The following is a 14,553-nucleotide window of genomic DNA, read 5'->3' as shown; positions in this document are numbered from 1 at the left end:
GGTGGCAGGCGGAGCCAGGATGCTCTTGCAGGCATTCCTCCCCCGTGTCTCAGCCCCAGGCACCTCCCCCACTCCCTGCACACAGCAGAAGATCCCCAGACAGGAAGATGAGGTACAAATCTGCTCCTAGGCCTCAAAATCACACTGCATGTCTCACCCGAACTAGACAAGACTTTCAGAAACTCCTAATAGGGTAGAGTGCGCAATCCCAGAAAAGCCTCACAAAGAACCCAGAAAGCAAGCAAAAACACTTTTGAGGGGGAAAGAACAGTGTCTGCTGGGTTATTTCCGTTCAACAGAAAGCCCGGGATGACAGTAACCAGCTCAGAACAACGTGGCTCTCTCTGACAGGTTCAGCTTTCTCATATTACCACAAAACATGAGCTCAAATCGGGTCCCAGCTCTTTCACTGATAGGGACCAACATGGGAAGACTTAGTCCGTGAATGAAATGCATGACTGCTATTAAAATTCCTTTCCTTCCCTTGTCCGACAGTCGCCAGCCCCCCAGACTCCCCGTGCCTCCCTCCCTTCATCCCTGTCCCCTGCACACCAGTCATGTGGGATGACCACCGCCACACGGGCCTGACTGGTTGCTGGCTTTCTCACATGCTAGCTGTGGGACCTCGGGGAAGGCGCCTAACCTCTCTGAGCCTTGATTTCCTTAACTGTCAAATAGGGAGACATAATGGGGCCTGCTTCACAGGGTGTTGTGAGGCGTGAGCACTGTTGAGCCCATACGAAGGCATGCTATCTGCTGGCAGGATTATTCCTGCTATCCCAGAGCTGAACCAGACAGAAGACGGCTCCCTCGTGCCTGCTTCCCCAGGCACTGGCGGGGGAGAAGACATGAACGAGGACGTTGGCAGACGTCTGGCCGCGGCACAAATACGGGGCCCTTGCCTTCCCTCTCTCCCACTCGTGGCTTCCCATCTCCTCCGTTTATGAACTCCAGGCAGTTCACATCCCGGGGGCCCATGCGGGCAGCCCCCCCTTACTTCATTTGCACAGGTTGTGTTCAAGTGTTAGTTTTTGAAAACTATGCCGAAGGCAGGCTCCAGAGCGGTGTTCACAAAGTCACGTTTTTTTCCCCCCGGGATGGGAGCAAATGTGGGCCCAGCACATGCGTGTGCAAGCTCCTGGGAAGCAGTCGCTTTCTTCATGCCTTCGTATGTGTCAAGAATCAGCGATCATTTGACACTGAGAAAGGGAATGAACAGGAGGCCACGTGGAAAGAGAAACACAGATCGTTACTTTAAGATGAGATGAAACCCAGAATGAGGGGGGAAAGAAACCAACCAATAAGGCTGCACACTGACTGTTCCCAGGTGTGGGTGATAAGTCGAATACTGGCATAGAAATCTAGGTGCTGGACCATTTTTATTTTCATTCTTAATTCTGATGGCACCTTTGAGGTGGTCTGGGAACAGCCCAAGGTGGTTATGTCCTGGTGGGTTCTTTTTTCAATTTTCAAAAATTCTATTGCTCTCTTTATTGAAGTCTAGTTGACACACACGGTTATACTCTTTTCAGGCGTACAACATACGGATTCTGTACATTACACCGTACTCACCCCAAGTGCGGCCACCATCCGTCACCACACAAGGCCGTGACAGAACCATTGGCTTTATTCCCTACACTGCGCCTTCCATCCCTGTGACCTATTCCGTAGCTGGACACCTGCAGGCCCCCACCCGGTCCCCTTCCCCTGCTCGGCCCATCCCGCCACCCTCTTCCTCCCCTCCGGCAACCAGCGGCAGCTTGCTCTGTATTTATGGGTCTGTTTCTGTTTTCTGGTTTGCTCATTTTTCCGTCTCTTTTGAATTCCACATGTAAGTGAAATCAAATGGTGTTTTTCTCTTAGCATAATGCCCTCTGGTTCCATCTGTGTTGTGACAGTTGGAAAGAGCTTAGTCTTTCTTATGGCCGAGTAATAGTCCTGTGTGTGTGTGTGTGTGTGTGTGTGCACGTGTGCTCTGTGTAGAGTAGCCAGTGTGACAGGCTTAAGGGGGACACCTCCTTGTGACTTTGATCTGCAGTTCCCTGATGTTGAGCATCTTTTTATGTGTCTGTTGGCTGGCATGTCTTCCTTGGGAAAAAAAAGTCTGTTCAGATCCTCTGCCTATTTTTTTAAACTAGATTGTTTGTGGGTTATGGTGTTGAGTTATAGAAGTTCTTTATATACTTTGGCTATTAACCCCTTATGAGATATATTTGCAAATATTTTCTACCACGCAGTCGGTTGCCTTTTTGTTTTGTCGCTGGCTTCCTTCACTGAACAGAAGCTTTTTATTTTGCTGCAGTCTCAGTAGTTTACTTTCTGCTTTTGTTTCTCTGGCTTCAGGGGACATACCTAGAAAAATGTTGCTAAGGCCAATGTCCACAAGAGATTACCACCTATTTCCTTCTAGGGGTTTTGTGGTTTCAGGTCCCACATTTAGGTCTTTAATCCATTTTGAGTTTATTTTTGTGGGTGGTGTAAGATGTTCCAGTTTCATTCTTTGCATATAGCTGTCCAGTTTTCCCAATGCCATACTATGCAATACTATGTCTCCGTCATTGTATGTTTTTGCCTCCTTTGCCATAGATTAATTGACCATATAAGCATGGGTTTATTCCTTTGGCTCCCATCTATTCCATTGGCCTATCTTTGAGCAATATCATGCTGTTTTGATTACCATAGCTTTGTTGTATAGCTTAAAACCTGGGATTGGGATACCTACAACTTTGTTCCTCTTTCTAAAAGATTGCTTTTTGAGGTCCTTTGTGGTTCCATACAAATTTTAGCTCAGTTTGTTCTAGTTCTGTGAAATGACCATTGGTATTTTGACAGGGATTGAACTGAATCTGTAGCTTGCTTTATATAGTATGAACATTTTAATAATATTAATCCTTCTAATCCATGAGCATGGTATATCTTTCCATTTATGTCATATTCAATTTCTTTCATCAGTTATTTTTGTAGTTTTCAGAGTATAGATATTCCATCTCCTTGGTATTTTATTCTTTTTGGTGCAATCATAAATTGTTTTCTTAATTTCTCTTTCTGCTAGGTCATTGTTCTTATATAGAACTGTGACTGATTTCTGTGTATTAATCTCCTATCCTGCAACTTTCGTGAATTCATTTATTACTCTTAATTGTTTCTTGGTAGGGTCTTCAGGATTTTCTATATAAAGTATCATGTCATCTGCACATAGTGACAGTTTTACTTCTTCCTTACCAATCTGGATGCCTTTAATTTCTTTTTATTGTCTGAACTTTGTGGCTAAGACTTCCAGTACTATGTTGGATAAAAATGAGTGGACATCCTTATCTTATTCCTGATCTGAGAAGAAAAGCTCTCAGTTTTTCACGACTGAGGATGATGTTAGCTGTGGGTTTGTCCTAGGTGGCCTTTTTATGTTGAGGTATGTTTCCTCTAAAACTACCCTGAGAGTTTTTATCATGAACAGATGTTGTACGTTGTTAAATGCCTTTTCTGCCACTATTGAAATGATGCCACAGTTTTTATCCTTTGATTCGTTCCTGTGGTGTGTCACGTTGATTGATTTGTGGATATTGAACCATTTTTGCACCCATGGAATAAATTCCACTTTATCATGGTGAATGATTCTCTTAATGCATTATTGGATGTGGTTTGCTAATATTTTGTTGAAGACTTTAGTATCTGTGTTGGTCAGGAATACTGGCCTGTAGTTTTCTCTTTTTTATAGTGTCTTTATCTGACTATATGGTATTAAGGTACTGCTGGCCTCATAGAGTGAATTTGAAGCGTCCTTCCTCTTCTGCTTTTTTGAAGCAGTTTGAGGAGAGTAGGTATTAACTCTTCTTTAAATGGTAGAATCCACCTGTGAACTCATCTAGCCCTGGAGTTTTGTTTGTTGGGAGTTTTTGATTACTGTTTCAATTTTATTATGAGTAATTAGTTCAGATTCTCTGATTCAGTTTTGGAAAATGGTGTATTTCCGGGAATTTATCCATTACTTCTAGGTGGCCCAATTTGTTGGCATATTTTCCATTATAGTCTCTGATAATCCTTTGTATTTCTGTGATATTGGTTGGTACCTCTCTTCTTTCATTTCTAATTTTCTTTATTTGAGTCCTCTTTTTCTTCATGAGTCTGGCTGAAAGTTTATCAATTTTGTTTTACTTTTCAAAGAACCAGCTCTTGGTTTCATCAGTCTTTTCTATTTTTTTAAATCTCTATTTCATTTATTTCTACTCTGATCTTTATTATTTCCTTTCCTCTACTAGTTTGGGCTTCTCTTCTTTTCTAGTTCATTTGTGTATATGACTAGATTGTTCCAGATTGTTCTTGTTTCTTGAGGTAGGCCCGTATTACTATAAACTCTCCACTTAGAACAATTTTTGCTCTGTCTCCGTTTTGGACCATTGTGTTTTCATTTTCATTTGTCTCCATGTATTCTTTTTTCATTTCCACCTTGATTTCTTCATTGACACACTGGTTGCTTAGTAGCATGGTGTGTAGGGTTTTCCATGATTGTGGTTTTCAGGTTTGTTTTTTTTTCTTGTAATTGATTTTACTTTTGTAACACTGTGGTTGGAAAAGGTATTTGATATGACTTCAACCTTCTTAAAATTTACTGAGACTTGTTTTTGTGTCTGGACATATGATCGATCTTGGAGAATGTCTGTCCCCTGTGCCCCCAAAAATAATGTGTATTATGCCATTTTGGGATCCTCCTCCTTCCTTCTCCTCCTCTTTTCTTCTCCTCCTCTTTCCTTCTCCTTCTCCTTCTTCCTTTTGCATGGTATATCTTTTATCATCCCTTCACTTTCAGTCTCTGTATGTCTTCAGTTCTGAAGTGAGTTTCTTGTAGGCAGCATATCAATTGGTTTTTTAGCCATTTTATCACCCTATGTATTTTGATTGGATCATTTAGACCATTTACACTAAAAGTAACTATCAATAGGTATGTACTTACTGTGATTTTGTTAATTGTTCCCTGGTTGTTTTTGTAATTCTTCTCCGTTCCTTTCTTCTTCTCTCACTTTTTTTCCTTGTGATTGATTACTTCCTTTAATCTTATGCTTGGTTTGATTTCCTTTCTTTTCATTTTTGTGTATCTATTACAAGTTTTTGGTTTGTGGTTCATATGGCATCCTAAATACATAGCAGCCTATATTAAATTGAAGGTCATTTAAGTGTGAACACACTCTAAAAGAACTTTGGTCTCTCCACATTTTATATATATGTTGTCTGATTTTACATCTTTTTGTGAGTCCCTTTAACTGATTGTTAGATATAATTGCTTTTATAACTTTTTTCTTTTAACCTTCATATGAACTTTAAGTGATTGATCTACTACCTTCACTGTATGATCACTTAAGAATATTTTCCTTTCATAATTTTTTAATAAGGCCTTTTCTACTTAAGTCTCTTTAAACATTTCCTGTGAGTCTTGTTTAGTAGCAATGAACTCTTTTAACTTTTGTTTAAGCGATTCTTTATTTCCCCTTCAGTTCTGAATGATAATCTTGCCAAGCAGAGTATTTTTTTTTAAGATTTTATTTATTTATTTGACAGAAATCACAAGTAGGCAGAGAGGCAGGCAGAGAGGGGAGGCAGGCTCCCCACCAAGCAGAGCACCTGACACAGGGCTCCATCCCAGGACCCTGGGATCATGACCCAAGCCACCCAGGCGCCCCCAAGTAGAGTATTCTTGATAGTAGGGTTGTTTTTTTCCCCCCATTTCAGCATTTTGAATATATCCTGCCACTCCTTACTGGTCTGCAAGATTTTGCCAAAAGATCAGCTGATGGCCTTGAGAGGTTTCTCTTTCAGAGAGGAGTACTTCTCTCTTGCTTTGATTTACAATAATTATATTTAATCTTTGACATTTCAATTATTATGTGTCTTGATGTGGACCTTCTTGTTCTCTTCGTGCACTTTCTTCCCCACGCTATGGATGCTTTCAGTTATTATTTCTTCTTCTAAGTTTTCTGCCTATTTCTCTTCTCCTTCTGGGACCCGTATCATGTGAATATTAGTACATTTGATGTTGTCCCAGAGCCCCAGGGCATCCACAGCTGGTGTGGGGTAGGGGCCCAGGTCCACTGGGACGTAGACTGGTGTGGGCTGGGGGCCCAGGGTCCACCGAGACGTAGACTGGTGTGGGCTAGGAGCCCAGAGTCCACCGGGACATACACTGGTGTGGGCTGGGGGCCCAGGGTACACCGGGACGTAGACTGGTGTGGGCTGGGGGCCCAGGGTCCACGGAGACGGTAGACTGGTGCGGGCTGGGGGCCCAGGGTCCACGGAGATGGTAGACTGGTGTGGACTGGGGCCCCAGGTACACCAGGACGTAGACTGGTGTGGCTGCGAGCCCAGGTGCACCAGGACGTAGACAGGTGTGGGCTGGGGGCCCAGGGTCCACGGAGACGGTAGACTGGTGTGGGCTGCGGGCCTAGGATCCACCGGGAGGTAGACTGGTGTGGGCTGGGGGCCCAGGGTCCACGAGACGGTAGACTGGTGTGGGCTGGGGGACCAGGTGCACCGGGACGTAGACTGGTGTGGGCTGGGGGCCCAGGGTGCACGGAGACGGTAGACTGGAGTGGGCTGGGGGCCCAGGGTCCACTGGGAGGTAGACTGGTGTGGGCTGGGAGCCCAGGTGCACCGGGACGTAGACTGGTGTGGGCTGGGGGCCCAGGGTCCACGGAGACTGTAGACTGGTGTGGGCTGGGGGCCCAGGGTCCACGGAGACCGTAGACTGGTGTGGGCTGGGGGCCCAGGGTCCACCGGGACGTAGACTGGTGTGGGCTGGGGACCCAGGTTCACCGGGACGTAGACTGGTGTGGGCTGCGGGCCTAGGGTCCACCGGGAGGTAGACTGGTGTGGGCTGGGGGCCCAGGGTCGACCGGGACATAGACTGGTGTGGGCTGGGGGCCCAGGGTCCACGGGGATATATACTGGTGTGGGCTGGAGGCCCAGGTGCACTGGGACATAGACTGGTGTGGGCTGGGGGCCCAGGGTCGACCGGGACATAGACTGGTGTGGGCTGGGGGCCCAGGGTCCACGGGGATATATACTGGTGTGGGCTGGAGGCCCAGGTGCACTGGGACATAGACTGGTGTGGGCTGGGGGCCCAGGTATACTGAATGTAGATTGGTGTGGCCTGGGGACCCAGGGTACACGGAGACGGTAGACTGGAGTGGGCTGGGGGCCCAGGTGCACCGGGACGTAGAGTGGTGTGGACTGGGGCCCAGGTGCACCGGGACGTAGACTGGCCCAGCACGGAGCCTGCTCAGCTTCTGCACTGTCGAGCTGGCACTGAATGCAAACCCTCGTGTTCCCCAGCGCCTCTGACCCGGAGAGTCCCAGCAAAGCCCCTCGCTGGGTGGCACAGTGCTGGTTCCTTTCTCTCCTTGTCGGAGACATTTATCCCATGGCTTCTTTCCTTCGCCCCAGGGCTGACGCATCTGCCGCTGGCCCCTTGACTCTGTCCTCCCCCAGAAGCCGCCAGTGTCCGGGCCTAGGTGTGTGGGTGGTGGGGGCTCCCTGCAGTGCTGGGCCTCCGTGTCTCTTGTGGTTCTCTGTGCTCCCTCCAGCCCGTGCTCTGCAGAAGGCCTTCGGCCTCACGTCTTCTCGAGGATTTGCTTGGCCTGTGTGTGCGAGGAGGGGCGTTCCGGGTCCTCCTCAGTCGGTGTCTTGGATCTTACCTCTTTTTTTAAAAACATTACTTGGAGACTTAGAGCCCTCGGTCTCATTCCCAGCTGTCATCCTCATCGTCTGGGACCCTGAGCAAGTCTCCTCGCTCCTCGGGATCTCCGCCAGAGCACCTGTAGAGGCTGCCTGTGTTACAGCCCCCGTGGCGTCGTGTTCCGGTTCCCGAGCCGTGTTCACATACGCCCTCTCGTTTTTGTTTTACTCCTCACGGCAACTCGAGGCTTGGAACGCAGGCAGAGTAGCCGCTGTGCTTCTCCCTTCGAAGGAACCTGTGCCGCGACAGGGAGGCATGACTGAGCTGGGGGTCCTAGGCCAGCGTCCTCTTCCGGGGCCACCCCCCTCTCCCCTCCCTGCTGGACCCCCTGCCACCATCCTGCAGCCGGTCACCACCGGACAGAGCAGGGGCCTGGGGACAGGAGGGGATGGCCCCACATCACTGCTCCTTGGGCTCGAAGGAAACAGACCGTTCTCCGTGCAGGCCTGACCGTGAGGGATGGCCTCTGGGTCCCGAATCTCCACTTGTCTTCTGAGCGCAAGCAATCTTCCTTATTAAGGACTTGGCCTCATCACTTCCTGAAGCACCAGGGCGTGTGTGGAGGCAGGAAGTGCCCAGAGCCAGGGTCAGGTTTCTCAGCCTGCTAGGGAACAAACGGAAATAGACAGGCGGTCAGGCGAGGGCCACCCCCACCAAAGGAGGGGATGCTCTGCATGGCCAGCCGAGGGAGGCACAGTCCAGCGCTGCCCCAGGCCTGGGCGGTGGGGCCAGGAGTGGGCGGGGCCGTGACGGGGCGGGGCCTCCTCCCAAGCCACGCCCCCGCGCTCCATCAGGCCTCTCCTTCTTTGCAGTTGACCTGGAGCAGGTTCTGGAGCTCGATTCCCTGGAGTACCTGGAGGCGCTGGAGTGCGTGACCGAGCGCCTGGAGAGCCGGGTCAACTTCTGCAAGGCTCACCTCATGATGATCACCTGCTTCGACATCACCTCCCGGCGCCGATGAGGACCCGGCCCGCCAGCCCCTCCCCTCACCGCCCGGGGACCCCCCACCCCCACCCTGGCCCGCCCCCGCCCCAGCCAGCCCCTCGGCAGGCCCTCGGTGCCCGCGGCTCGGAGACAGCGGAAGGAGGACGAAGGTTGGTGCAAGTCTGCAGCGAGCGCTGAGCGGAAGGCAGTTTTCTTTTGTTTTCTGTAGGAAAGGTGCAAACACCACACGTGTGGGAGGAGGAAAGGTTGGGAAGCCCAAGGGACGTGGAAGCCCCATGAGACTGAAAAAGCACTTTGAGGAACTTTCGAGAACTTGATACGTAAGAACTGCTGGCAAGGGACCCCTCTCGTCCCCGGCGTGGCGAGAAGGCGACGAGGGCGCGTGCAGGACTGCTGTCGGAAGCGGACACACAACAACAGATGACCCAGAGCGACTGATTAAGTGCCTTGCAAATCTTTATTATCCACAGTTTATGTTGAGACTTTGTGTACAGATGGTGCTAGTCCAGAGGAGAACACTGCCGCCGCCGCCACCATGAAAAAGAAAATCAGACGCATTTTTGGGAAATGTACTTACAGCTCGTTTTCTCCTGGTGTTTTATCCTACTTCTGACTTGCTGTTTCTAAATCAGTAGTGTTTGTAGCTCTATCCCCTAATCAGTATTGCTTCTGAATAAACGTTCACTGTCCTTTACGGTTCTTAAGGTGAAGCCATTCGAACAGAACAGAGAGACTCGATGGGCACGAGCCAGTGTGTTTCCAAAGACGGGGACAGTGGGTGACAGTCCGTGCCACCTCTCGCCAGGGGCGCGGGCGGCGGGCAGCCTCGCAGGGCAGGTGCGTCAGCTCGAGAGAACAGGAGAGGAGACGGGGGCCGCACCTTCCCAGGAGAAGGAGCCTTTATGACCTGGCCTTCCATGTGCTTTGAGAGGGATATTTGTTCCAGAAAGAGCCTCTCCTTCCCAGTCCTGGTGTGCATCCTGGTTCCTTTACCCCCAGACCCAGGTTTTCTTGGCCCTCCAAACCTTTTTCACAGTTGTTTTTATTCCAAAGACTGGATTGAAAGCTTTCAATAGAGCCATATTTTTTGTTCTGTGGTTCTGCGACGCTATCAGAAGCAAGGGCTCAAGCGTGGAGACCGTCTCGGGCTGGTCTGCGCTCAGTGACTGGCAGCAGTCTTGGTTTAGAACAAGGAGAGTGCTGGGGCCCCACGTCGTCTCTGGGGTCCCGAGTGCTGCTCAAATGCAGAATGTCCCCAACCTCCCACGTCCCGAGGCCTCCATCCCAAAAAGAAACAAGGCTGGTCCCCTCCGGCTTGGCCACAGAAGGCAGAGAGTTTTCCTGTGGGAACCACACCCCCTGGAGAGCCAGACCCCAGAGTTTCGTGCCCAGGGCTGTCCCAGGAACGTGGGGCTTCGTCCTGAGATGGGGGCGGGGTTCATCCCTGCCTCGACTCCCTTAGGGATTCTCATACCCATTTTAGTGATGAAACCCCAAGGCACCAAGGGATCAAGGGATTATCCAATAATCTGGCTGCAGGAGCCACCTGCCACCTCCTGGGGCCGGGAGGGGAGGGTGCTTGGGCTCTTCCAGAGTGTACTTCGGATTGGCCCTCCAGTGCACCATGAGATCACCTTGAGCCAATTTCTCGGTTCAGCAGCCCCTGCTACCCAGTGCCTGGGACCCAGCCGCACCCCAAGGAATCAGACCTGAGTGTGCGTGTGGAGGCACACAGCCCAGCAGAGCTGGCCAGGCAGCCGGTGGAGCTCAGCCGGGCTCAGTGCACGCGAGCAGGGGTCTCGTGAGCCCACGGCACGTGGTCCTTGACTGATCAGAACCAACACCAATGGTCCGATGGCTCATGCACCTGGAAGCCAGCCCCATGCGTGACCAGTCCAGCTCTGCCTCGTGTCCACCTGCCCCTGGGCAGAGAGACACATGGAGAAGATGCTCACCTTGGACAGCTGAACGGGCTCCAACATGGTGAAAGGCGCTCCAGAATGGACCGGGCTCCCCTTAGCTTGACAAGTCATCTGTCACCATGGGAAGTGGGGCTTCCCCCAACTTGTCAGCCTTCACCCCAGCCTGCGGGGCAAGCACAAGGCTCTGGGCACGTCTCTGCCCTCCCCACACCTGTACGAAAGGGCTTATTGAACAATATGGAAGCTTCTGGACCCCAAGGAATGCCCATCTTTTGAGTCAGAGTTTGCATCCATTTTGGTCACTGCCCTGAAATATACCACTTGATGAAAAGCCTTTAATTTGGGAATTGTCAGAAATGAGTATTCTAGTCTGTGCTGGAAACACTCACTTGAGGAGGAACCCACATACTTAGCTTTTCCCTGGCACGTCTCCCTGGGGCCCGAGGTCACCATGCAGCACTGCCTTCAACAGACCAGCCATGGGGTCCCCAGTGCCTTTTCTGGAGCGAGACCAAATCGAAACATCTACAAAAATTTAAAATCTCAATCCCTGGAAGCTTTCCTACTCCCTAGGCCTTTGTTTCTCCACTGGTTGCAACTTCGTGAGCAGCCAAGGGTTGAATGAAACCTAGAGCTTTCTTACTGGGTCAGACCGGCTTCTCCAAGACGTTGTATCATGAATGTCTCTCAGGAAGTTATCAGCCAACTCCATGCAGAGGTTGTCCATTCTGGCTTTTTCTCTCCTTTCTCTTTCCTTGAAACCTCAGTGAGCTGCAAACATCTTCACGTACCAGTGTGGCTTACCCATAGGAAGACGCCATGAACTGTGGGCTGTCTCGCTTCCTGGCTCTTCCCAGGGGTTGGCGAAGCAGGCGATGCTCTTTGGGCACAAAGGGAAGCAGGTCTGGCCGACTGTCCCCAGGCAGTCCCAATCACTGCGGAACGCCTCGCTCAATGACCTGATTTGAGGTGGTACCGCAGTTTGGTTCTGGTGACAGATGACCAAGGAGAAGGTCAGAGAACCCATTTCCATGTCATTATCCACAAACAGAAGGACTGGAAAATTCCTGTGTGAAATTAGCGTCTAGATCTGTAAGCTCCTTGTCTGAAGTCTGCCCAGATAGTTAGCGGGAGCTGAGGCACGAGCCACACAATACAACTCAGACCCACAAGAAGGAAATGGAGATACTGCCTCCTGGGGAGTGAATCCCAGGTCACTCTTCATGAGGCCGGTTCGTGCTGTGACCAGGTGACGGTGGGCTTGTCCCGGGCTTGCAGCCCCCACCCGAGAGCTGCGGCCTTGGAACTTGTGGCCCTTGAAGCCCCGTCCATCACAGGGAAGCTGTTGCTGACCTCCATCTCTTCCAGCTTTGAAATCAGAATATCCTGCATGTGGTTTAATCTCCAGTCACCATTCCAAACATGCGGAGCTCGTGACAGATGCAGAGGGCGGTCTGTGTGGACGCCGGCGGTAGTCCTCCAAGGGACCCTGAGCCGGGGCGGGGGCGGAGGCGGAAGCTGCGACAAGAAGCCATGCAGCCCATGGCGGGGAACTCAGCAGGCAAGAAGCTGGCCAGTGGGCCTAAATTAGCCTTAAGCTTGAAGTCCGCATCCCTGGAAGGTGGCAGTGACCTCACTGTGGCCACAAACGCCATCTGGGCAGGTGCTTCCAGAAATCGGACACACACACAACTTGTGCTCGTTCCTGGACTTCAGCGCGTGCTGAGCAAGAAGCCCTTCTGTGGGCTCCGGATTCTAAAGCTGATGGCGCATCTGGGCTGATCTGTGCCCCTTTCCATAGGTGTCCCCGTGGGAAAGCAGGTGACGGACCTGTGCTTCGTGGGAGAGAGGGCCAGGCTTGAGAGAGCCTGCAGACACCGCGACCTGTGGCCTTGGCCACAGCTGATGTGTAACAGAGGTTTCCAAAAATTCCATAAAGGATTTGGGGCTATGAAAGAAATGACTAAAGATGAGTCCATTTCATGACTGAAACCGGAAGAAATCACGAGTTGGCTCAGTGTTCCTTCCTTCTAGAATGTCAGCCCACTCTGAGCACATGCTGACTGATTCCCTTGCTTTGAAAGGCGACCTCCTTTAAACCTCGAAACCGTGTCAGCAAGAAACAGGTGGAAAGTCTTGTCACAACTAGTCGATGCTGAAAACGTCCGGTTCCGCTGTCCCCGGGGCCTCGGCCTTCTGTGACAGAGGGACGCTGCTCATCACGGCCAACGGGCGATGCGGCCCCACAGAGAACAGCCAGCAGAGCCCACCGGACTCTGTGCCCCCCGAAGCCAGGCCGTTTGCCCAGCTCCTCTGACACTGCCAATAAGTGGCCCAAAGTAGTTTCGGGGGGGGGTGGGTCATGGAACAGGCTGTGAAAATGCCACGTTCCTCTGCATTAGAATCTTTTTCCTCCTCCAGCAAATACCTGTCAACATTTGTGGGTAAGAACTCGATCTGTGTCACTCAGCCATTTCTCACACACACACACACACACACACACACACACACACACACAAACACACACACACACAATTTTATAATTACAAACCGTTTCTTTCCAGATAAAAACAATCCAAGCCAGGGGAAGCTCTTGTAACTCAAGCTCACCTTCTCAAAGTTTTCTGTCCATTCTCAGAAGCTGGTTTACCCATCCCTAAACGAATGTGCTCAGCTTCTGGGGGGGCCTCTGCAGAACTGGACACTGATGTCCTAACACCGGGCACGGAGCAGGCGCTCGAGGCGGTAGACGGCCTTCACCGCGCCCGGCGAACCGGCTCTGAACGCCCTGTGTCCAGGCGCATCGGGGTGGGCGCCGAGCTCCGGGCCCGCACACCCGCTCCGCTCCCTGTCCCGTGAACCGGCAGCCCACAGTCCCGCTCATTGCAGGAGGAAGTAGAATTGATCTGTAAGGTCAGGATACCCTCGTGTAGCCTCACCTGTGTTTCGTGATTTATTCGTGCATCACGGCCGGCGGTGCGGTCCAAGGCCAGGCACTGACGCGGACGCGGGTGCATCCGTGGCTGTTCTCGCCCCTCCCTCTTGTGAGCTCTGCCAGTGGAGTCAGGGGTCTGGGAGTGAAAGACAAATCAGTCAGGAGACCAGGGATGAGGGTCCAGTCATCAAAGAATTGGGCTGCATTCAACATCTAAGCCGTTTCCATAGCGAGTTGCTGATGGGGGAAGGTCCCTCCATTTTTAATCTGATGACCACAGGCGTGGAAACCAGCCTCCACGGGCCTGGATGGGACATCTGAGAAACTTCTGCAAAAGGCACGGACCGTATTCGGTCCGCACCATCCCCTGAGAGCCCCAAGCTCCCCTCAGGTGCCCGGAATGGGGGTCTGGAGAAGCACCTGGAGCTCTGCCCTTGGATTTGTGTTGTACCTGTCTGTCCTGGAGAAACCAAAGCACTTTAGTGAGGTTTACAACCCGTAATCCCTATGGCATCTGGTCCCCCAACCCCAGGTCCCTGAGAGGCGGGGAGGGGCTGGGGTCCGGCGTCTCACTCGAGGCAGCTCTCCCTAGAGAAAAAGCCTGGAGCCAGGAGTCAGGAGGCCGGGGTCTGACCTAGTTCCCTCCCTCGCTATGCAACCCTGGGCTTCTGAGTGGGGAGATCGGAGCTCAGAAGAGCTGCCCTTCCGGGGTCACATAGACAGAAAATGGAATCCGTGATGGGAAGTGCTTTGAAGAAATCACAGCTCCATGTAGGCGTTGGGGATCATGTCTCAATGAAGAAGCTCAAGTCAGTAGTGGGTGATTGAGGCCCAAGTCCAGAGTCGCTTCCAGGCAGACCATGACCCCGAATCTGGAATCACGGGCTCTTCCCATGAACACGTGGCCACACGTCACACCTACGTACTGGCGCGTGTGCGCGTGTGCACGGGGCGTCAAAGGCTGTGTGTGCACAGGTGTGTAGTATGGAGAGAGCACGGGACAGAAAGCCGGAGTGTCAGAGGTCCTA

The 14,553-nt window shown here is 51.4% G+C and overlaps 1 protein-coding gene across 2 annotated transcripts in view; it reads left to right on the top strand.

Moving 5' to 3' along the window:
• KIF26B (kinesin family member 26B) overlaps window positions 1-10,785 on the top strand; it is a 422,552-nt gene extending 411,767 nt beyond the window's left edge. For both annotated transcript variants that reach the window (XM_045982184.1, XM_045982185.1), the window contains one exon: window positions 8,536-10,785. In XM_045982184.1, the coding sequence (XP_045838140.1) occupies window positions 8,536-8,684 (149 nt within the window). In that variant the 3' untranslated portion in view covers window positions 8,685-10,785. The remainder of the gene's footprint in view (window positions 1-8,535) is intronic.
• Window positions 10,786-14,553: the final 3,768 nt, after the last annotated feature.

This window comes from Meles meles, chromosome 17 (assembly GCF_922984935.1).
Source record: "Meles meles chromosome 17, mMelMel3.1 paternal haplotype, whole genome shotgun sequence".
NCBI classification, from domain to species: domain Eukaryota; kingdom Metazoa; phylum Chordata; class Mammalia; order Carnivora; family Mustelidae; genus Meles; species Meles meles.
This window is presented reverse-complemented; position numbering and strand designations above follow the sequence as displayed.